Raw genomic sequence first — 25,078 nt, forward strand, 5'->3', positions numbered from 1 at the left:
TGCTTGAAAAGTGACAAGATTTGCTGTTCTTGTAACCACTATTACATATCAATTAATTCATCTAAAAACAGAGTTTGGTTGGAATTCTGCTCCCCCCCCCCCCCCCCCCCCCGGCTACGCCAATGTTCCGGACCGTGTCCTTCTCGTGTGTTTCATTGTACGTGTTCAAAATACTGTGATAAGCAAACTGGCGTGCATATGCGCCCAGTGAGCAGAGCAGCGTTTGTTTGCTTTTTTCAATCAAAACATTACGATCACTGATCTACGATAGGAAACGTGCAAACTCAAACGACGCAAAATCAGCTTTATTTATTAAATAATGTATATTATGATTCGTGTTATTTATTTCTTGCATATTATCTTAATTTCACTTGTTTTATGTGACCATTTAACTGAAAAAGTGCAGTATGTTTCATTCTGCATATTTAAATTTCGCGCGCTAGGCACGCTATTCGATCACAGCGCCTTCTGATGGCGCCATTGCAAGGGTGACCACGGCTGCCACGGCACCACTCACCCCATTGTTTTGCTATGGAATGGGGATGAGGGGATGATGCTGAAGCAGGCTGAAGCTGCTGAAACCTAAACCAACCGCGAAGTGCAGGTGTGCAGTGTGCCACCATCGCTACCATGTTCTATGCGCCCTAACGTCATGGTAGGCGCTTCGTCGGTGCTGAAAAGTCGTCGTAAATGTGGCTAAGGCTGGTATTGTGGCCGGCGTGACATGCGCCCCAGCCGAAGAACTTCGAAATGCATGTCCGTGCCAGCAGCAACGACCTATCGTTTGGTGGAACTATGAGCCTAGCGACAAAAAACGAAGTGGGTATCTTCTCTAGAGAACGCGGAAGTTGACATGTTGCATATAGCTCATATGTGTCTGGATATCACTTTCATATTGGGTAGATCGACGCTTTTGTGCGCCAGTTTCATTCTTTGCTTCTGCTTGCGCTGTGAATCACACGCGTCGAGGTGCTTTGCGCAGTCCTCATTCGAAAAGATGTAAGAAGTGAACAATGGGAATGTGGTGATCAGACAGAAGACAGAGTTGTGGTCGTGCCATGGGATGTTTGCCTTAGTTATGCTATGCAATTGCATCTGCAGCAGCCGGGCAATTAAGTGTGTTGTGATGTACTACATATGAACGCTTCAGCGATCATATTTGTGACAGTATTCGAAGCCCCTTCTGAAATAATGAGTTGTTCAAAGGCAATTTGTGAAACTGTTTAGAGCAACGTTAAAACAACGAGTACATGTTGCATTAAATGTTAAATGCAACGGGAGTTTGTATTTGAATTTGTTCTTTGTGGCTGTAAGATTTCCTACTAATGGATTTCTACGTGCTGCAGCCTGCAAAGGAACGCTAGGTGCTCTCGGCGCCTTTAAGAAGCACGATAAAAGATTACAAGCCACAGCGCAGCTTCTCAAGTTCATGAGCATTTCTGTTACATTCTGTACTTATGCAAGCAGCTAATGGTAGATCATTAGAGTGGCAGTGCTGAAGACATTCTCGTAACGTGAATGATAGACAAAGTTAAGATGTTGAATAAAAGCGCACCGCTTCACACATATCCTGCTGAAGAACCACTGTGTGTACTAAAGTAGCTTGCGAGGCGTGCTGCCAGGAAAATCTCTCCTCTCTCCACGCTGTGTGTAGTTTTATATCCATCCTTGTAGATTGAGCCTACCAGGGCTGAAGTGATATATTCTTCTTGATGTTAGTGCATGATAAGGACAGGGACGGCAGAAAAGGCACACTCGTCACAATACAGCGCTAACTTTCAACAGCTGATTTATTGTTCTTTGATCCCATTGGTATATATCAGTACATCATTTGCCGAAACTTAGCGCTGTGTTGTGTCGAGTGTGCCTTTTCTGTTGTTCCTGTCTCTAGCCTGTGCTGCCATCAAGATGAATGCAATGCCAACGAACCCACATTGCCACCCTCATTGAAGTGATGTAAATTTTTGCTTCATTGTGTGTGAAAGTGGAAAACGTTTTTTATTGAGGTGAGGTTGTAATTGTGCACTGTATGCTTTTGCAGGTAGAGTGTAAGTGGAAGGATATGCCAAATGGGGCATCCACTGTGCCTGCCAGTCGGTTTCACAGCTACCATGGACGTAACCTAATTTTGTGTGACAACAACATGGTTGCATACCGCAAGACAAGCTTTGCCCATGCCTTGGCGTTCTCTGAGCAGCCACTGCTTCCTGGTGAAATCTTCCTCCTTGAGATAGCACAAAATGAGCGAGGATGGAGTGGCCACATGCGACTTGGCCTAACGCAGCATAACCCAGGTCGCCACTTCCCACTGCCCCAGTATGCTTTGCCAGATTTAGCCAACATGGGCCACTCCTGGGTTTTTGCCATTCACAACTCTGAAATGGACTCTGAGCATCTTGGCAGTTCACCTTATGAACGGCTTGACCCTTCCACATCAGTTTTAGGTACACGTTTCTTTGATCTCTCTCTATTGCACATGTGTATGTATTATAGCCAATTTTTGTGTAGTTAGCACCACAGGCCATTGTTATTTGCATGGGCTCATTTTTTATTTTACATCCTTGTCACTAGTACTGTTTAATCATTCTTAAGGGTTCTTAGTGATAGGCAGTTGTGGCAAAAGATCAAGAAACTCGTTATTCTGCAGTTTCAGCCTTCAGAAAAAAGATTTTGCGGGGAGAAACATTGCAATCACTAAAATGAGTTGCAACCTACCCTGCAGACCTGTCCATGTGGAGTGTTCTCCATGTGCATATTCAGTTGTCTTCAGTTTCTGGTTATTCACATGTGTTTATAGCCAAACCTCCAGTATATAACATAAAAAAAACTATTTTTCTGCCTCTGTGTTCCTAGTTTTCCTGTATTAGTGAGAACTAACAGACAATAATGTCAAGGAAAGTATAGGGGATGTTATTTGTAGTAATTAGGATATAAATGCAAAGAAAGTAAAGTGGATGAAAAGATGACTTGCCACCTGCAGGGCCCAACCTGCGACCTTCGAATAACGCGTCAGATGCTCTACCACTGAGCATCGGACCACTGCTCTACCCCATAAAGTGGATGGGTAGAGCATCGGTAGCTCCAAAACACTATATATATATATATATATATATATATATATATATATATATATATATATATATATATAGAGAGAGAGAGAGAGAGAGAGAGAGAGAGAGAAAGGGGGGGGGGAAGGCGTGCAACTTCCAAATTAAAGAATTTAATAGAACTTTAGTCTCTCAGGTGCCGACACCGCGATATCATTATGAAGATCTGTAAGTGGGAGACTCCAGATTTATTTTGTCAATTTACACAAAGACATCGATCCATCTCGTAACTCTTAGCTCAAAGCGAAAAAGGTCGCATGGGCTGCTAGTACTCGTTGACTGCATTGCGTTAAATCGATTCACGCAATGCGTGGGATCTGCCGAATTTTTTTTATTAATAGGCTTTACTTTGTTAAAACATGCACCAGACAGGAGAGAGTAGGCTAACGCTGGCAGGGGAAGCTTTAATTATGCCAGTGAATTCAATCCAAGATGGCCGTAAGTAATTCTCAGATGGCAGCAAATACCATTTGCTACCCCTACACATTGTGCGAAGCTGCGGTTACGAATCTTTCTGCTAAAGGTTGTTTTCTGGACGAGTAATTGAGTTGCTCGTTGGTGACCGAACTTGCAGTAATGCCCTTTACTGATAAATCAAAAATGCGTGCCATCTTTTCTCGGCACATTTAGCTGCCAGACAGGATGGTCAACAGTACATTGTCAATGGATGGAGACCTAAGCCAAGCTCTTAAAAAATATCCTGGGCCGGCGCCAGCCAGGGGGGGGCTCTGCCCCCCAGCCCCCCCGTACTCTTCGCCTATGAATAATGTGTCTAACAAAGTAAAACGAGCCCTTAAGAATAATCTTCTTTCCTAATTTTCCTATACGTATTTTAAGGGATTATATCTCCTTCATCTCCTTCAAGCCCAATATGTTACCAACAGCATTTCGAGCAGATAGTTTGCACACCATGATTATAAGAGGACAGAGCATTATGAGTACTTTTGTGATGTTTTTTAAAAGACGGAGGTGTGTGGGAAATGCCAGCAATTTCTACTGGGAAGCCTGGTTGATTTGGTACACTTAGAAGGGGGCAAAAGTGCACAAACCATTGGCTCCGCAGAAAATGAATGAACAATATTAAGGAGCCATTTCTTTTTGTGCAGGTGGATGTAGGCTCATTAAACAGATAGTGAATTCAAGAAAAGGTCCTAACTTTGAAGGCTGTAAGAGGTTTGTAAAGCCACTACTGATGGATTAGTAAGATCTGTATGTTATGCACAAATAAGCCTCATAATCATAGGTACCAAGAAACTATTGCGTGTCTCCACTAGAGCCCTTGTGAACTGTGTTGTTTGTGTTGACTCTGTCCAGCCTAAAACACCATGCTGACCAGTGTCTTTCAGCTCTTCACAGACTTAAAGCAGCCTGTGGTAGTCTCTGTAGTCTATACATAATGGCTAGCCTAGATAACGAGCCAGTTTTGCTGAAAAATGGCAGCAATGTATTGGCTGCTATTTTTGTTGTGTATTTAGGATAACTGTGAGTTGGGCATCAACCATCAGTCTACTTTGCTTCGTGAGTGTGTGGGCAGCACTTTGCACACTACGCGCACATAAGTTAACGAATGCAGAAGAATGAACACCACTGCAGTCGTTGTCGGGAACAGTGATATCATACTCGTCATCTGCTGGGTATGGCAGTTGTGCTCAGAGGCGCTTCGGTTTCTGTTCACTAGTGAAATTCTTCGAATTTCACGACTTTGTAAAAAATACCAGAGGCCGCTTTTTGGAAATGTCAAACCAGCAATGGGCTCCTCGCAGGAAGGACCCCAATTGTCCAATTTGACACAACTGCCTGTGTACTATAATTACTATAATTTTTGTAATTAAGGCTGCAATTATCATCTCTAGTTATGTGACGATATCTGCTGCCACAGAAAAAGTAATTATAAATGCAGCGAGCAAATTTCGCATCTTCCTCATTTTGGAGGATTTGCAGACACCCACATTTCTTAAAATACCCGGTACGTACACATACAAAATTTTGGATGGGTTTGAACCCCCACACCACCCCCCTGGCTATGCCACTGGAAGTTCATCGTGTTCATATATTTTTCTTCTATTGCTGTTTTTGAAACATGACAAGTTGCAAAGTGTTTTGACTGTTAAGAACTACATTTGTTCCCAATGGAAAGGTTACCGACAATGTTACAGGTGCAGCCACTCAGATCAATAGCCCCAGTGACGTTGCTCACCCTTGGAACGTCCCAAGGCCAGATGTGACTGAAAACTCAGTGTGGATCACACAGATCGTTGCACCACTGCAGCGATCTGTGGTGATGTGCACATTTAAAACTTTACACTTTACACAGAGGATGTGCAGTACTCATGGATTGAAATGCGACATAGTTTTTTTTAGTATAATGACTGCTATGAGCAATTGCTCGTGATAACCACGTCATGTTGCTGCAAATCTGGCCGTTAAAGGTAATGTTGGCTTTGATGTAAATGTTCAAGTCAAAATTATGCTAATATAACACAAACTGTAGACGCTGGAACTGAAAGCACGTGCATTACTTAGCCCTAAATTTTTACGTTGCACTCCGTGAGTACTGTACATCTGTCTGTAAATTATTTGAAGGACTTATGGGTTTACAAAATTGCCAAAACCGTTTGAGGGTCTTTTGAATTGTACATATCTCAATTAATTTGATGCTTAGGTTAGTTTAAACACACTGGAAAGTTCTGCAGAGAAACCACACACATGGAGAGAAAGCTTGAGTTCGATGAAAGAAAAAAAAAATTATCTACCTGACTGTAGCATACAGCTGCAGTTGTCGTATTCCATATAATATTGCTCTTATCATTTAGTTATAATATCAAAACGTGCCACGTTAGTTAATTCGCCCTGGACCAATGTCCCTCACACATGCAGCTTATACACTGAGAGATTTGAAAAACAAGAAAATCAGCACAGTGTGCTGCTACTTCCTTAGATATGGAGCTGTTTTATTTTTATCCTTTAGTGGCTGACGTGCCCCCATATTCAGCAGTTTGCGTGGACTATTCAGCTTGGCAGTTGAGTGGCAGTTACACAGCAGCTGTCCATTGGGGTCAAGAAAGAAATAATCAGATCCTCTTTTTGATCTTGAAAAAGATTTGAATTCATTCATTTTGCAGGCCACTTGTTAAGTTGACCAAATTTTTCTCCCGCATGGATAGAATGAATGGGTTCGAGATAATTGCATTTAAAGTGTACTACAGTCTGGCAACACTAATGGATGATGTAATTGAATTCCATCTGCAACGTTGGCTACACCGTAGCAATGGAAGCTTATCTCAAAGACCGCTTTTGTGTATTGCAACAAGCACTGGAAGTGATGGTAGTAGCTGGAAATATGCCATGGTCACCATTTGTAGTTTTGTTTTCATACGTGCATCTCTGCAGTCAACCTGGCATAATTTCTGCCGGTATTCTCTGTTTTGTGCTGTCTTTATTGTGCAAGGGAAGACATTGCTGGCACAGTGTGATGCTTGATGAACCCAGGAGCTGTTGCTCATTTTTGAGGCGGAAGTTTTTGCGAGAGCACTCGAACAGCTGTGGGCCTACATCAGCTCAGTGCTGCATGTACATGGTTGTGGAGTGTTTTGGAGCAAACAACACAGCGTTGGCTCTGCACTTTTTGATGTCACACAAGCCATGCTCAAATAGCCCTCCTATCACTGTTGGGGAGAGGGGCATAAATGCAGCAATTAAAATTTGAATGTATGGGTAAGAATGTCTGCTGAGAGCTTAGTTTTTTGTGTATTTAAGCAACATAGGCCACTCTACTCTCAGTTTAAATGGTCAAAGGAACATAGTTGGGCAACCACGTTATGGCCGATTTTAAGTAGTAACACAGCAGAACTGATGGAATTTCATTTGAGTAAGAATTCATGAAGTAATTCTAACTAAGTGATGACTTAAAAATGTAGTATTGTTCCGACAGTCTTTTCTAGGCATACGCTTCCTCTGTTCAAAATTAGTGAAGTGAATTTTTATATTGAAGTATGCTGGTTGTCTGAATTGTCTTTGCAGGCACTGGTGAGCACATCTACACAAGCCGGGGTGTTGTCCCCCGAAGCATGTTGCTTCCGACAAAGCGACCTAGGGTGCCTGTGGGGGGCGAGGACAGTGTCACAGACTTCTCTGGTGAAGGGACTTCCATCAGTTCTGGTCCTGGAAGTTGCGGAAAGTAAGTGGCTGTCATTTGTGATATTTCATAATAACCCATTGTGATCAACCTTCTGAGAATGCATCATATCATCAGTTGCAAAAGGTGACCGGACATCCCGATTTAGGTGGGGAACACTAGTTCCACTATACCATGGGAGTCGTCCCAAAAACCCTGCTTTGTGATACTGAATCCACTGTTCTCTTTCTTTGACATGCTGACACTAAAGGGGTGTCAGGTATGAGATATCAAAGCAAAACACTGCCAGAAGTAAGGCAGCAGCATGTGTGATTGTATAACAGCCCGGTTTGCTTGCCCATGCAAGGCTCGTCAGAATGGCCCTTCTGTCAATGAAAGCGCTATTCTGATTAGTCATGAGTAGGCAAGCAAGCGGTTCCTCTTATTACAATAGCAGTTTAATGGACACTACCAGCTCATTTTTGCCATTGGCACTGGCGCCACCGTGAGGTGCCATACAGCAGCGGACATTACATAATTGTCTGGCAACCTTGGGCTGCGTCCCCTTCCGAGTGCTCTAATAATAAACCGGCACTTGCATATGAGACGCTCCAGGTGCCGCAGCGTCGTGTGGTCTCTCGTGTCTCGGTTCGTCGGTACCTATAGCATGGCTTAGGCCCAGCGTCGGTTACATGGTGTCAGAAGTGCACGGTCTAAACGCGTCTTCAAGCCATGGAAGGACTACGCCCGCCGGACCATCTCGTATTTTCCGGGAACATCGCTGAAAACTCACGTAAGTTTCGTCAGCATTTGGACTCTACCTCGAAGCCACTGAAAGCGAGAATGAACGCAGTTAGAAGCAGAAAGCGGCGTTGCTACTCCATGTCGCAGGTCCAGAAGCTATCGAAGTATTCGACACTTTCGGTTGCACGACGACAGAAAAGGAGAGCTATGACACGCTTCTTCAAAAGTTTGAAAGCTATTGTCAGCCTCGCACAAATGAGACTTTCGAACGGTACTTGTTTCAGAAGCACGTCCAGACGGCTGGCGAACCTTTTGAAAGCTTCTTGAGAGACCTGCAGTTAAAAGCACAGAGTTGCAAGTTCGGATCTTTGCGGGAATCCATGATATGGGATCAAATTGTGTTCGGAACAGCTGACGACCAGCTTCGAGAGCGCCTACTCAGAGAAGACTCGCTATCGCTGGAAAGTGCCATTAAAGCAGCACAATCCACAGAAATAGCAGCAAATCAGAAAAGAGTGTGGCAAGCTCCGGAAACAAAAGCTGTTGAAGCCATCATCAAAGAAAAAGTGTCAAGCAAGGACAAGACGCCGAACCAAAAAAGAGCCTGCTACAAGTGCAAGAAGTGGCATGAACCGAAAAAATGCCCGGCGTACGGTCAACGATGCAGAAAGTGTGGCCGGAAGAATCATTTTGCAGTGGCCTGCAGAACGAAGAAAATGGTCGAGCACCGTTGCTTTTTGTGACCATCCCTTCTCATCCCTCAGGCGAACGATGTCACCTGAGGGATGAGAAGGGATGGTCACGAAAAGCAACGGTGCTTGACCATTTTCTTCGTACAAATCAATAACATCGCCCCGCGCGTCATGTGTTCTATGTGCGAGGGCAGCCGGTGATCATAACTCAAGTGGAGAGGAAACACGCCGAAGGTGGGGTGGGGAGGGGGGGGGAGGAGCTGCACTGCTCCAGCAGGAACTCTGCACTTTGCTTGGCCAGGTGCAGTTGCCCGCACTTTATCTTGACAGGGATCAGCAGATGGCTTATACCAATTGTGCGTGCCGTTCTCCCCACTTGGTTTGCGATGAAGTGATAGGCAGCATGAACGTCGCTTCGCTCGTTGTAGTTGTTGCATTTTCTTATGCAAGTGTTTTGTTGAGTTATGCCAGGGTGGATGCTGAAGGAGTTAGCTGATAGGCTTACTTCGTATAACATTCCAATTCATTGGTATCGCATTCATTTCTTTGCCTTTGTGGCGAAACTGCGACTTTTTTTAGCATTGTTATAAGATGACCACTTATGGCTTGTACGTTTTTTCGAACCAGCCACTATGATCTTCTAAGTGCATTGGCTGATGACCTGTAGCCAAGCTAAAATGCACTGGCCATGCCATCTCGCATGTGGTGTTGTAACGGCGTGACATAATGCGTTAATGCTAGTGCAAATTTGCTGATGAGCTCACTTTTATCTCTGACCCTCCCCTCTCCTGCGTTGGCATTTGAGTCACATTACCTTTCGTGCTCCTCTGTTTTTTTTTTTCAATATGTGACATAAATCTACAAAAATCACAAGTGAAGACACACATCTCACCATGGTGGCCATCTTATTTTTATAAATATAAGTTTTATTTTTAATTATAGCACTTTTTAGCACTATTTTTGTTATAATGCATAAAGGTACAGCTTTCTTTTCCACTTGTACCTGTACCTGTTTTAAATAGGCTTCCAAGGTTTACCCCTGGAAGCTTTCTTGTAAAGTGTGTTTATGTTCACCGGTGATTTTCATAAACTAACAGTCAAGCAATCGAATTCACACTTCATTGTCAGTGGCTTTCACCAAATCGTTGGCATAAATAAACGGTAGATGATTGGGGATTTTTTATTTACTTTCCACTTCAAAGCCCAGCATAATAAACATTTGCAGCATGTCAGAAGTAACCTGTGGAATTTCAGAAAGCTGATGCTCTACAGTGTCTTTTGAAATGAAAAGCAGCTTTCACTTTTGCACTTTGTTTCTGCTCTTTGGAAGGGTTCAAAGTGAAATCTCAAGGGGAAATTTCTGGGAGGGGGGGACACTTGCAAAGGATGTCCCCCCTTGCATAAACACAATAGGGGTGACTCCCGCATGTATGTATGTATGTTTGAAAGTATTCTTATGATATGCTGTTTACATGATGACATATTTCTGGTAGGCTTACATGTGGTCAGAATCATGACAGTAAAAAAAAAAAAAAACAAGATACTTTTTGCTCACAACTTTTCTGGTTGAGGTAAGATTAGATGAGGTGGAAGCTTATGGCACTGTTGTGCCAAGTGAAATAGTACGTGAGTAACTGTGAATTTATGGTGAGGCAAGAAGACAGGGTGCCGCCATGTTCACTGTACTATCTGTACTGTGCAGTCATCTTTTGCCTATGCCCCGCCACGGTGGTCTAGTGGTTATGGCGCTCGACTGCTGACCCGAAGGTCGCGGGATCGAATCCCGGCCGCAGCGGCTGCATTTTCGATGGAGGCGAAAATGTTTGAGGCCCGTGTACTTAGATTTAGGTGCACGTTAAAGAACCCCAGGTGGTCGAAATTTCCGGAGCCCTCCACCACGGCGTCTCTCATAATCAAATCGTGGTTTTGGGACGTTAAACCCCAGATATTATTATTATTATCTTTTGCCTATAAATTAATGTTTTGGTGACGTACAGTTACGAATACGAGTGTATGAAAGTGGGGGAGTCGTCCGAGGGTCTCGTTTTTTCTGTATTCTACACAACTAATAAAACCAACAGACAAATAAGTCAAGGAAAGCATAAGGGACATTATTTGTGGTTTCTTAACTGTATTGTAATGATTCTCACTTAAATTGAAAGAAATTAAAGTGGACGAAATATCATCCCCAACCTTCGAATTACGCGCCCGATGCTCTACCATTTGAGCTACAATGGAGGGTGCTCCCCCGTCCACTTTTTTGTAGAGTATTTATGTGTACTTAATACCTGGAAGTGTTGTAGCTCAAAGGGCAGCAATAAAAAAATAACCTTCCGTGCATCAAGAGACGTAATAACATGCTGTTTGTTTGTTTCTGTTTGGTTCATGGAAAAAAGAAACTCTTTGGTGTTGCCATGGGGATTGGCGCACGGGGTTCACAGGTTCCGTTTTTGCCGAACTGCCCTTCGCCCGGCTCCCTGCTTCGCTCACGCGGTCGCGTTTCAGTGGTAGTTTCGGTATCGCGTACTGCCGCGTGTGTTTTGCGCGCTCGTGAAAGTCGCTCTGACAGAAAGTTTGACAAAATGCCGCATGTGATGTTGCCGGTTGCCCGAATGGTGCACGCCGCCAGTACACGCCGCCGCACAGTAAAGGCGGGCAACGTTGGGCACGGCAGCAGCGACGTGTGAAAGACTGATTTCAGGCGGGTGATTTGAAGTGCGCTAATGCGATGCGGACCACTAAAACGTGATTCGCTTTGGGAGGTTAAACCCCATAAACCAGCTAAATCTCATGGATTCCCAAAACAGTGGAGCTTATTGTTGCTGCATGTGCGCGGTCCTATTTTGCTTCATCTCACTATGTAGCTGCTTGAAAAATTTCACTTTATGCTTGTATTTGTATTCCTCTGCTTGTAAGTTTTTGTATTATGGAAGCTATGGAAGTAGTTCATTTGCATATGACCTCTGCCATCATAGACATGAAAGCATGCTGTTGATGCTGGCATCGCAATGTGTGGTTCACTTATTGTCTTACAGTGACACAGTGACACATTGACAATGTTTAATATACGTTTACTCAACTTTCTTTTCTATTTTTTCTGTCGTTATGCTTCCTGCCGCAGGTCAAGCATTCTTCCAACAGACGTTGGAAGTCGAATTGGTGTTATGTATGTGACCAGGGGTCAGTCAGCTGATATGCACTTCATTATCAATGGGGAAGACCAGTTGTACGCTACAGATATCCCTCACCAAGATGCTCCGCTCTATGCTGTTGTAGATGTCTACGGCACCACCAAGCATGTTCGCATTGTGCAGCTTTATGGTGGTAAGTTTGGTGGTATTTGTTGTTTTCTGTAACTTAAGGAAGCATTAAAAAGTAAAATGCCAGTCAAGAATGTCGCTGAATGTGGTATCTAACACACTGCTCTCTATAAAACGAGTAGAGCGTCGTGCTTTTCAGTTGTATGCATTTGGTTTTCTAATGGCGGCAGCGGCATTGGTAACAGCGGGAAACATTCAGTCCATTGCATAATTATTTATTTTTAGCCGCAGTTGCAGTGCCTCATTATCAATGGCTCATGTGGCATGTGATAAGTCGTGGACATTGTTTTCACTTCTCATGCAGTACGGTTGTCAAAAACATACTTCATTGTTTGTCGGATTTTAGTGTCTTGATTTTAACCGCCCACACACCATTAGATGTTATCACTGAAGTACATGCCTAGTTCACAACTGTACTTGACAGTGTGTGATGATTGGCTAAGCACGTTTCTAAACGCATTGTTCGAATGCTCTTGTACTAGCTCAAAGTGCCACACTCACTGGATTGCTTTTAGAAGAATTTCACTGGTACATATCTAATCAAACAAAAAACTATGCACATTTTCAGTCATTATAGTCATCATATCACAAGCCTGGAGCAATGATAAACTGAGGAACTGATAGTTGTGCTGTCTATAAGTGATGATAATAGTGTCAAACCTAACATTTTATGCTTCATTAGCAAACACCGACCTGCTCACCATTACAGATTGAATAGTTAACTGAATAGCATTCTTACCACAGAGGGCAACTAAATAGTATAATTTGTGGTACATGTGTTGGAATCATATAGTCTTTGGCATAGCGTAATGTAAGGGATTAAATATCCCCCCCCCCCTCCCCAACCCCCCACACAAAACTAGAACCCTGAATAAACCATTACTTTAGTGTGCTTCAGATTGTTGTTGCTGTAGCCCTCAGCAAAGCTGCAAAGGTTCCCTTCATTGGTTATATTTTTGTGTGCTTTGTCATGTCTCTCTGAGTAATTGAAATGCTTTGGATTGGTTGCTGCCATTTTGCTTTCATTCTGAAGACTAGTATTTAGTCTACAATATGATACATTACAGTATACGTTGAATCTAATACCTCTTCCAAAAAAACAAATGTCAGATATAAAATTTCTTACCTTTGATGCATTTACTACATTAAGGATACGATTACACTGCATTATGGAAAAAAATTAAGAGAAAGTGCATTTGCAAACTGCTGTATAAGTTACAGAAAACATCAAGTATTGCATAACAGCTTGTCTTTGTTATGACCACGACCTCCTCTATAAACTTCCGACCTGCTCATGCCGCCGCTCCCCGTGTCGCCAGTTTTCTTTAGTTCCCCAAACTGCCACCGCACGCCGCGGCGCCACAACTGACCCCCATCTATGCCCTATGGCATCGCCAGCTTGCGACTTTGCGGGCTTCGCTACCGGTTGCTTCCTCTGCAGGGTCTGCCTGTTGCGACATTCTAAAGTTATTGCATGACATCAGTGACGCGCGATAACCTCACAGTGACTGCGCAATCAGAAGCAACGTTATAGGCAACGACGCAACGATAGCAGTACATTCCCCCAATGGTGCGCTGCTGCGTTTTCAAACGTTTATGGTTTTTTCTTAACTCGTACCAGCTATGTACGCAGAGTTCCCGGCGCATCATTAGGCGACATCCCGATTTTCCTATGTATACATTTGTACGAGATACTACGAAAGCCGTCATATCTGAAGAACGGGGTGTCGAGCGCTCTTTCAGCAATGATAACGACGAATTGCAAAAGAAATATATCGCAGACCTAAACTGAGAGCGCGTTAAAGTAGCGTCGAAGATGAATATGCAGAAGACAAAATAATACTACATGTTCAGCGAAAGAGTGTTCGCGACAGACAACTCGATACGAGAAGCCTACTCATGTCTAGCAGATTTACCAAAGAATTAGAATGGGTGCATTCTTAACCCATGGCTGACAATACCACTGTCACAGAATGGGAAAGTGTACATTAACTATTCCAGTTTGCCAGTTCTAACATACAATGAAGAAACTTCGAGAGTGACAATGAAACTACAGAAGTTAAGAACCACGCATGCAATGGAAGGAAAAATGATAGGAGCAATACCAAAGCTAGGCAGCAAGTGTATTTCAATAGTATTTTAGAGATACTTTTGAGTATCTGTATCTCTGTATCGAGATGGATTTGCAAAATGGTATTTGTATCTCAGTAGTGAAATATACTTGTACGATGTACGTATCGATCATATCGCGATACAGCTAGTGCAGGACACGGGTATCATACATCGTGACTTTTTTTTTGTCGGAACTGAACTCAATGTGTTCAAAAGGGGAAAGGAAGACTTTTTTTGTCCTAATCCAAGCAAAGGCACGCCGGCAGTCTGTGACACTGTGCGGGTGGCGAAAGGATCCTCACGCGTGCAGAATGGCCCATCTCATAAAGTATATTTTTTTCGTCTTTTTGCGAAAGCATTTCGGAAATATCCCGTTATGTCAAAAACACATATGTATCTCAGAACCTGTGCTTGAGGCTCCCAGCACATGTGTTTTGATATCTGTATTTAGGAATACTTTTCTGTGTATCTCTGCCCAGCCCTGGGTAAAACTAAAATATAGGAAGACAGGAGAGTAGATAAAAAAAATATGTGCAACTGATATACTAGTTGATATTCGGGTGACCGCTAGCGTCGAATACAGTGTTTCGTAGTCCTGCAGAAACTCGGCTTTAGGATGAACCCACCATCAGCCCTTGGACGAATTATTTTTGCACATACAGCTATAAAGAACGATAGGGTAGGGCACCATTGCAAGAAATAACGCCATGAATATAAGGACTGCATTCTGCAGGGCATTCTTTGTATATTATGTTTGATTTTTTTGTTGCCTACACGTTCCCGCTGCTCGCACGTAGACGGATACATAATGCAAAGGCCTTCGCGCGCTTAGATTTTGGGTCAGGTGGTCAACGTTAGTAAGGAGCCCTCCACTTACGGTGCTTCGCATAGCCAGAGTGTTGCTTTCGGACGGTAAAACTCTGTGAATCAGTCAGTCTAGACGCTAGAAACTCGAAAAAATGCGACAATTACGCGCTCACTAGTGCGCCAGGAACCCAAGAACAGCGTGCGCTCAATGTAAACGAAGCCGCCGCATCGTCTGCTGTGGGGGTAAGTGCTGGCGGCACCTGACGGCACTTTCGGTCCCTATCCGCAACTTTTCAGGACCGCGCGCCGCCGTAGGGGGAGCGCCGATGAGCAGGTCGTAAGTTTATAGAGGAGGTCGTGGTTATGACTTTACAGAAAGTGTCCAAACTTTGTATTGAGGTTGCATGTATAAGGTGTGAGGAACATTTCGAGTGTAAGTTTAACACTGCACTGTATAAAACTTGATACCTATCATTAGCTTAAATTTTCCTTAACACCTCCAAATTTATGACAAATGCAGAGCCTTGGTCATGTTAGTAATGCATGGCAATACGAAAACAGTGCAGAAGGCACAGTGTCTTTCCACCTATGTCCTTGTCTGTCATGCTGCGCTTGTCTGGCCTCTATATTTCTTTTTGTGTGTGAAATACCGAGTCATAAGCTCTCCTTCGACTCTTACACAATTTTTCTCACACCATCTTGACAGATTTGAGCTGATTATTGCACTAGTGTTAAACTGAATAAATATATAGTATTTGGAAATCTCTAGCACATCTGGCAGTTCCTTTTCGCATAAGTAGTGTGGTAAATGTGCTTCTAATTGCGGCTGGCCACAGTGGTGGCATCTTTGCAGAGTGCCTGCCGTGATGCCATCCTTCAACATATATCAAGCTGTGCTGTGAGGACTTTGCCACTTCCACGCAAGCTCAAAGAGTACCTGTGTTATCACTCATCACGACCACAGTAAGCACTTTGCAGTGACTGCAGCTGAAGACCACTACTTCTGCCTCATAATAACAAAAAAAATCCTCGATAATATCAGAGCTTCTTCTCAAACAAGTTGTTGTTGTTGTTGTTGTTGTTATTGTTTTAGATAGGATTGAGCCTATGCAATTATTGTCATGAAGGCTTTCTCCCCTGTGTGCCATGCAATCAGGCCATCTTTTGTTATATGTCTAGTATTGAATTGTTTCACAGTGTTATGAAGTCTGTTATTTATCTTGAACCTAATAAAGTCCTAGACTCTGCACAGTTACTAGTGTTCGTTTTGTATGGTTGCAGTTAGGTTTTGAGATATCTTTATCATGGTCTGTCACACTTTTTGAGGTGGTGGTAGCTAAAAGAAAAGGAAGCACCAACCCACCAATTTTGTTAACATTTCTGTTCTATGGACTTGCACTACGACCGTTTGAATCGTGTTTGTATGTGTGGGCACCCGTAAGTCAAAATTTTTTCCACATTGTGACCAGTGATTGTTGTGCAGAGTATTCTGCAGCATACTTAATAAGTCTATTGTATTTTCATATGCACTACATTACCTAATAGCTTAGCACCAATTGCTAAGCATGTGTATTATGGGATTTTTCCACTGTATACCCTTGTAGGGGCAATATATGAGGTGTGTCCATCCCTCATTGTATCTCTAATCATGCTTTGTAGCATTATTAGTGAACTGAATGTTAAATGTTGCTCAGCACTGTGCTGAAGATTAATGGTTTCAGGCTATTACTGAATACAGTAAAATGTAGGCAGTAAAAGGCTTACGGTGATAAATTTTATGGAGAAATATTGTTGAATATTATAGTTACTTGTAATAGCGAAATAAGTTTCTTGAAACGCTGTGGAAATAGTACATTGTAGTCTTGTCTCCTACTCATTCCTGATGTTTGTAGAATTGTGTGTGTTGACTGCAGATTATAAAATTCATACTGTTACACCTGTTATAAGTGATAGTAGAGGGTTTAGAAAATTTAGGTGAAATTAGTATGTACCATGTTTATCCGCATGCCCATATTGAAATCTCTCACTGTACTTTTCTTTTTTCTCACTTGCCATGTTCACTCCTGACCCTGGATAAAAAATTGTTACTTAAAACTTTTGCTCTGCATAAATGAAAGGCTTTTGTGTGTGTTTGTTTTTGTAGATAAAGTCTCAGCACTTAAGTGATATCTCAGTTGTTATTCTGAGCTGCTTGCTGAAATGTGCCAACATATTTATATATTTACAGTGTGATGCCTTTGTGTGTCAGTGCTAGCCAATACTATTTATGCCTTTTATGTTCATTTATGTATATATTTGATCCACAGAGGCCGGTATAATGATATTGTGGTTGTTTCAACTTTAAAGTCTGTGGCTTCTGTATGCTTGGGAGGTCACACGCTACAATAGTCTCGCACAGGGCGCATTACTTCAGCTTTGTTATAGTGCCATGTAAGTTCTGTGACATGTCAGGTGCATAGTAACAGGCACTACGAAACATCACGTAAACCAATACGAGTTTGCATGATTAGAATATGCACTATTGCTGGACGTCTTCTGTGTAGCTTGTTTGAAAGCATCAAGCATGTGTGTTTGCAACTTCAGTTTTTCAAGGATTTTATTATTACCGAGGTATTCACATGAGCCGAGGTGTGAATGAATGTCCTGTAACTTATGTAGCCTCAGTGTCTACATGTAGCAGGTGTGGCCATGAACATGCCAAAAACATTTTACACTGTAGCTTTGGTGTAACAGCAGTGTAGAAGGGCAGCCTGAAACATATCATCTGGCACAAGGGATCTTATCTTTAACGTCTGTGAGCTGATTTCTTTGATAAGCTGACACATGTGTCAGTGCTAGTGATATTGTTCGTATGTGTGAAGTTGTTACATCATTTTGGTTAGGAATGTCCTATTTATTAAACTCAGGCCAATATACTTTAGCAACACAGCATATAATATGTATTGCGTCACTTGTGTTTGTCCACGTAAAACTGAAAGCCATACTGGACTTTTTCAAAGAATAACTTCATTGCCAAGTATTGGTACGATGCCACTTTAAATTGTGGGCAACATGCTACTATTTGTTCAGCTCATTTTTACACAGTCAAAGGGATGGGAAGCTGTTGTGGCATTCAAGCAGCAGGTTGCAGCTACTTTTAAAAAGCATTGTGTGCTTTCTTATAGCTTGGAAGAAAAGGAGATGTCAGGGATAATGCATTGCAAACGACTAGCAGTATCGTTTTCAAACATGCTCTGCTTACATTGTATTGATATGTCCAGGAAGTTAATAATAAAATTTCTAATCACTAATTAATTAACAAGAATAGATAAGTACTCTAGGTTTCTTTAGGAGGTTACTGACAGCACACGCTTAGTTTTATCTGCAAAGAAAGCTTAACAATATTAAAAAAAAAACACAAAAACTAGCTCCATCTTAGCTGGGACAACCAGAATATATGATTCAGTTCTTATTGAATATCAGGACCTATGGTAAAATATTGGCAGTTGAGAAGCTGTTCAGTGGGAAAACTGGTTGTAATGTGAAATAGAAATTCCACCAATCAAATGGTGCACATATGGGCCAGTGTTGTCTTACAAGCCTCATTGGAGTACATTTCCATGTAGTCTATGTCTACTTTCATTGGAATTAGTGTGGGCATTGATTGATCATGATCGAAAGTGAAATGATATAGCTTGTCATGCAGCAGAACAAAAACCAGAATTCACTTTTGTCAGCATGTGTAACTCCCTCATGGACAATTTTGTTACATTGTTAATTACTTTGCTGCCATAAAACCAAGCCATTTGATGAGGTGCACTTTTCTCACACCACACCTTTCAAAGATGGGTAAAAAAAAGAGTGCACTCCTAAAACTGCTACAGTTAGATATCAATAGTTAACTGTTGTCAGTACACAGTGGTAACCTATCCATAGGTACCATTTGTACCCCAGCAGACATGGCATGTTGCTGAGACTGACTTAATTTTTTCAGCAATTTTTGTTGCAGACCCATAGTAACATTAGCCTGATGTGCTTTGTTTATGCTTTGCCTTGTCCCTCCTCAGTTTTCAATACATGCATTTTAAGATATGCATACTGAAAAAAAAAAAGGATGAATTGTTGCTGTGCCATAACTATCGATATTTGGCATTGTGTAAATTAACTGAAAAAGAATGATGAAATTTATTTTGTCAGAAAAAAATAAAAATGCTTTAAAGTATACATATTTTAGGCATGCCTTTTTTTAATGCACAGTATTTCTTGAAATACACGTTTAGCTTTTAATTGACTTATTCCATGTGTGAAGAGACGGCTGGCAAAACTGAACCCTTTGATCAACGTATGATTGGGACATGCATTCTGAGCATATTCATGCATGTGCATTTCTCACTGTATGAATAGTCTGCCAAAGGCTTTTTAGTCGCCAAACAAGACTGCACGATGTAACTGCAGTTTGAAATTCGAATGTGTGTTATAGTAATTTTACAGGTGTAATGTAGCAGTGAAGTGCAGAAAGGAATGGCTCCCACGACTTCACAGTACCAGAACGGACTGTTTAGTAAACTTAGGTGGGGCCACACAAAAATAATTTTAAAGGCACCTGCTGGCAGTGGCTTCTCCACAGCGTGTTTTGAGTTCTTGGCCATTGTGTCCACATTTTAATGAGGGTTTAATGCAAGAATGCTTGTTTACCAAGTTTTGGGTGCACTTCAAGGAACGCCCAATTGGCAGAATTAATTTGCAGTCGCCAGCTACTGTGTCTCCATAGCACCTGTCTCCCTATGTATGTCAACATCCTTCTACCACAATTTGGAAGGTGCAGACATTAAATGTATTGCCATTATTTTTTATTGCTGTCTTACAGTAGGAAATACTACAGTGACATTGTATACACACTTTGATCCTGTGGTCTGACATTCATTGCTAAAGGAGCCTTTCTAATTTTTGAATCTTCTGTAAAAGGCAGGTTCTTTCAGTATACAAACTAAGAATGCATTAAACTAAAAATTTTTTTCTCACTGCCACAGTTGATGACCTAACAGGACAAGCAGCATTTTGTCTGTATGCTGTATGTATAGTCCACTTAGAATAAGATTAGCACAAGTCACCATTCTGTCCAATAGTTGCTAGTGCTAATCTTTTTCTGCAGTGACCATACATACTGAAACAAGTACTAGTGCTTGGGCATGTTCACTCTTGTTGGCTATTTGAGTGGAAAGCTGCAAGGTTCATGGCTGTGCTTATGGTTCTCAATATGGTATTAACAATTACTCTAGCTTTCCATTGCTATTGGACTCGAGCATTATGATCTTTTATAATTTCTTTGCCTTTTATTTTTTTGTTTGAGCAAATGTGTATTGATGTGGTGACCATTATTGTCCATTGCTGACCATTTTGCTAGGGTAGAAGTTTATTTACTTTTTTTTCTCAGTTTGCTGGGCATTCTAATTCTGATTTTTTGTGGATGCATCATGTGTACTTAGATTTAGCATTCCTAAATAGTGTGCTGTTGAGCTCTTCACTAATCATTAGTTCAAAATGCACACTTCGATTTGAGATATGCAGAAACCTGAGTATGGTGGTGCATGTGCACTTCACAGCAGTGCACTTTGGACCAAATGTATCAAATGGCATGCAGTTGCACTGTCACATTAATTTTTTTCTGACTGTGTAATGCATGCCACTATATGCAGTACTACACACTGCTTTGTTAACTGTTGCTATCACTATGAGAGCTATAAAGAAACAAAGAGAGCATGCCACACTTCATATAGTGAATATATTACATTCCTTTTGCAGGCATTATCATTGGCTCAAGGAGCACCCCATCTATGTTCCCAAATGCAGCTGGTACAGAGGGGTGGGTGATGAAAATGAAATATAGTTAAGCGAGAGGAATCGGTGCAATCAGAGAGTATGAATCAGTGCAAAGAGCAGTCAAGGTAGTGCAAACTTCAACTGCCCTTTGTGTGTGCCCTATTTTTTCAGCGTCCATGAATGTGCCTATTGTGAGGCGAAATCCTCTTGTGGCCATATATGTAAATCAGCATTTTTTAATGTTAGAAATATGTAGTGGAATCACTGCATGAATCCAGTTCTAATGTTTGCGGCTTAAACTTGTAGGATAACAAAGAAACTCGAGAAAAAGTCATGGAGCATGCAGTGTGCAGTGGAACAGAAAATTATGGAAGTAATATCAAGAGATCGGAAAAAGTCAAAATGGGTCAGAGAACAAACGGGGCTAGCCGATATTCTAATTGACATTAGGTGAAAGAAATGGACTGGGGCTGGCCACATAATGCATAGGACACAACAGGTGGTTAGTTAGAGCAACAGAATAGATACCAAGAGATGGGGAATGCAGCCGAGAATGAGTTAGATGGGATTGGCGAAATTGAAAAGTTTGCAGGAATAATATGGAATCGGCTCGCAGAAGATAGGGTAAATTGGAGATCATTGGGAGAGGCCTACGTTCTGCAGTGGACATATAGGCAGACGGCTATGATGATATACTACTAGTGCTGCAATTTGTTCAATTTTGGGATAAATCAGACACACTAAGTTTAGAATGTCAACGTCTGTCAATTTGACCTTAGCGATATCAATGAAATACATTGAACTATCTAGCTGGTCTAACTAACTCTTACCTTACAGGCATTTGTAATTTGACCGACTTCATTGACAGCTTTTTGACATGTTGTTCAATAGTTTGATAAAAGATCTTGAATGTTCAGTGCTATGCGCCATATGAAATGTATGAGACTTCTAGTTTTGCTTGATTTGGCAGTATTGTGGGCATTTATCAGGCACTTCTTTATCATCTGTACATTATCATCATCACATGGTGTTCTTTATCATCTTCGCTTGTGGGGACACATCTTGAGATTGTTGTGTGCCTTGGATGTGATCGGTTCGCCGAGTCGCGAAGGCCCATTAAAAGGCGTGTCAACTGCTACGTCACAGTATTCACTGCATTGCGGAGCCACAGAAAAATAGAGCGTCAACAAAAGGCATTATGAAAACTTTCCTATTGGAATTCTTACATTTCCCTATGAAACAACAGAAAATGCACACTTTGGTTAACTTGGCCACATAACTGTTAAATGCCAGCAGCAGTGATGAAACGGGAGCTTCCGTCTATTGACTTTATTTTCAGACATTTACACTCTTTTAATGACAACTCAAACATTGGTACATGCGCAGCAGTGTACATTGTTTCGATTATAATGTATGACTGAGAGCAGTCAGCCCTCAGTTTCTTCCTGCATTAAGTTGTATTTACTCATCAGCGTTTCAGCAGCATATGTACTATACTCATGGAACAAAATGCATGAATTTAGGGCTAATTAATGTACATACATTTGTTTTGATATTCTTAAAATAGTATGAAGTCTATGTAGTTTTGGCTATTACATTTCGATCAGAGTTCCTACCAACCTGATGGCGTGACACTGCATTATAAGTAATGTTTATTTGATGTGTTACTTGAAAATTCTTTTGTCAATTTCATTCATTGAGGATGGTAACAGTGACAAATAGTTTGTGTCATGTGAAGGTCTCCCTCACACAAGGGCACATTGTTGATTTCAGACTGACCTTCTGCAGAAAAGATCTTGTACTTTCTGAACACAGCTTGTTCAAATGTTAGTAATACTGTGCAAACATTTGAAGGCTGTAGCCATAGGTCAGCAAAAAAATTGGAGCTCACTCAGACTCACTCAAGAAATATATCTTGCTCTGATGGCTCACTCTGACTCAGACTCACCACAATTTTCCTCAACCGGACTCACTCGGACTCAGACTCACTAAACTTTTTCTCAGCCGGACTCACTCAGACTCAGATTCACCAGCACATTACTCAGCCAGACTCACGGCTTGACCTAAGTCTGAGTGAGCCTGAGTGAGTCGACTCATGAGTCCGTTAGCGTAAAACTTGCTTTTTTGATCATGATGTCAATGCTGTTGAACGCCAATATCTCACATAATTGGTGCTCTATGATACGCTATTTGGCCTTGTACTGTCTTATACGAGTTATCAGTGGTTTCAATCCAGTAAGGATCTTTTTATGAAATACGCAACTCACACGTAATATTTATGTGGTGAACTTCCCGTAGAAGAGTTTGTGGGGGTAAGTCATGGCACCCCCACCTGCAACTCACGCCTCTAATCAATAAATATTGAGATGGCACAGATCACTAGTGCGTTGAGATATATGTGAGTAGAGTTGAGTATAAAGTTAGGCCTGTATAAGGCTGATAGTAAAACTGAACATGAGTAGATAGGACCATAGGTCGGCAATAACAATTGGAGCTCACTCAGACTCACTCAAGAAATATATTTTGTGCTTAGGGCTCACTCGGACTCAGACTCACCAATATTTCATCAACCAGAATCACTCGGACTCAGATTCACCAAAATATCACTCACCCGGACTCACTCAGACTCAGACTCGCAGCCTGATCTGAGTCTGAGTGAGTCGACTCATGAGTGAGTTTGCCGACCTACGCCTGTAGCATCACTTCAGAGTGCACGACTTGGGCAGCCTGCCTCTGGAGATATGCTGCTTGAGTATAAGAGAGTTTATAATCCTCAACCTGACAAACATCGTTTCAAGAGCTTGAATAATGCAGAAAAGTAAGAAAGCAAGTGTTTGCAGCAAGGAGTTTAAACAAACCAGACCTTCCCTTCATAAAATGGGTGTCTCTGTGGTGAGTATTTATATACCACCAAATCTTCATATATATATATTTTTTTTCTTTGTTGTTGAGTAATTGAGTAACAAGAAGCAAAGCATATGTTTGTGAATTAACCAGTTTTTAACCCTTAGTACTTTTAGTAAAAATTGCAAATTTCTTCCAATCATGCTTCTTGAAATGCTCCTTTCAAACTTGATGGAAGCATTCCAAATACTTTCTTGCATTCATATAAAAGAATGATAAAGCTGCACTCCCCTATGTGTATCACAATGCAAGTTGCAGCAATAGAGCCTTCATACATGTAAAACAATAAGACAAAGATAACTGAAAATGAGCATTTTCCTTGTCATGAGGAAAGTTAAAAGAAGAGCATGGGGAAGAAAAGAAGTAAAGGTATTGCAGCTATATTTGGCAAAATGATAATTTGTTGTGAGCTGCTGTTTTCTCTTGAAGTATGCTCGAGAAAACTTTCAGCAAAGCATTGGTTTGGGCTAGTTGATAATCCGTCGCTATCAGCTTTTTAGTGCAGAATCTACAATAAAGGCACAGAAACTAAAAATGCAAAGATGCTAACAAAACATGTTACAAAATGTGCTGATGTTTACCGAATGCACATACTGTGACAATCTTGTGTAAAAGAGAGAGAGATAAGAAAGAAAAGAATAATTCTATGATGTGTAATTTGGCTTCAACATAAGCTGTGCACGGCATTGTTACCAATGCTGCCAATTGTGCCACCATTCACAAAGTGCATTCAGAAGATTCTAAACAGCACATGTCAGAGGAGTGCAAAACCCCACTTTATGTTCTCAAAGGAAACTTTGCCAAGGGCAAGCTCACAAATGTGGTAGCTTATGCTCTGTGCCTTCAGTACCCGTAGCATCACTGACTGAAACAGATGCTGTAGCAATTTGGGTCATGAATGTCACTTCTTACAATTATGTGTGCAGCTGATAATGTGCATAGCACTTAGCAGCGTAATTTTATGCTTATTGCTTTCACTGAGCATAATCATTCTCTGAAGGATTGTATTCCTGTTCTGTACAAACCCTTCAAAGTTTCTTGCTACTCCTTGGTCTGGGGTTTGCTGTGTTGCTGTTACGTAATCTGGAGCTCGGGGCATGAAGCTCTCAGTCTTTCCGCGGTACAGTAATTGATGAAAACTTTGTCTAGCTCTAAACTCGCACTTTAATTAATTCAAATGTTTCATTCATGCAGTGACCATACAAGTCGTGAAGTGAATGATAAAGCTAACAAATGATCTCGTGATAAACTTGAGTCAAGCCTCTCCTGCACTCCATGGTTCTTACTTACCAGGCTACATTGGTGTTTTTGTCTCAGCTCAGCTGACACAACCTTTACACTTGCAGTGAGAAAAAATGCAGCATACGTAAGGCAAGCACATCAAGTATAACTGGTTCCCTTTCTGTTCGTTGGCGCACTCATTCGCACAGTAGGATCACACGAAAAAATGAGTTTTAGTGAGCACCCTTTCATTTTTTT

General features: G+C 41.6%; 1 protein-coding gene across 1 annotated transcript; it reads left to right on the forward strand.

Annotated features, from left to right (window-relative positions):
* The first annotated feature begins 548 nt into the window (after positions 1 to 548).
* LOC119376064 (neuralized-like protein 2) lies at positions 549 to 24,187 on the forward strand. The gene is made up of 5 exons (XM_037646046.2): positions 549 to 819; positions 2,042 to 2,444; positions 7,128 to 7,284; positions 11,779 to 11,981; positions 15,733 to 24,187. The coding sequence occupies exons 1-5, from the start codon at positions 751 to 753 to the stop codon at positions 15,861 to 15,863; spliced, it is 963 nt and encodes a 320-aa protein (XP_037501974.1). The 5' UTR covers positions 549 to 750; the 3' UTR covers positions 15,864 to 24,187.
* The last annotated feature ends 891 nt before the right edge of the window (positions 24,188 to 25,078 follow it).

The sequence above is a fragment of the Rhipicephalus sanguineus genome, chromosome 1, assembly GCF_013339695.2.
Source record: "Rhipicephalus sanguineus isolate Rsan-2018 chromosome 1, BIME_Rsan_1.4, whole genome shotgun sequence".
Lineage (NCBI taxonomy): Eukaryota > Metazoa > Arthropoda > Arachnida > Ixodida > Ixodidae > Rhipicephalus > Rhipicephalus sanguineus.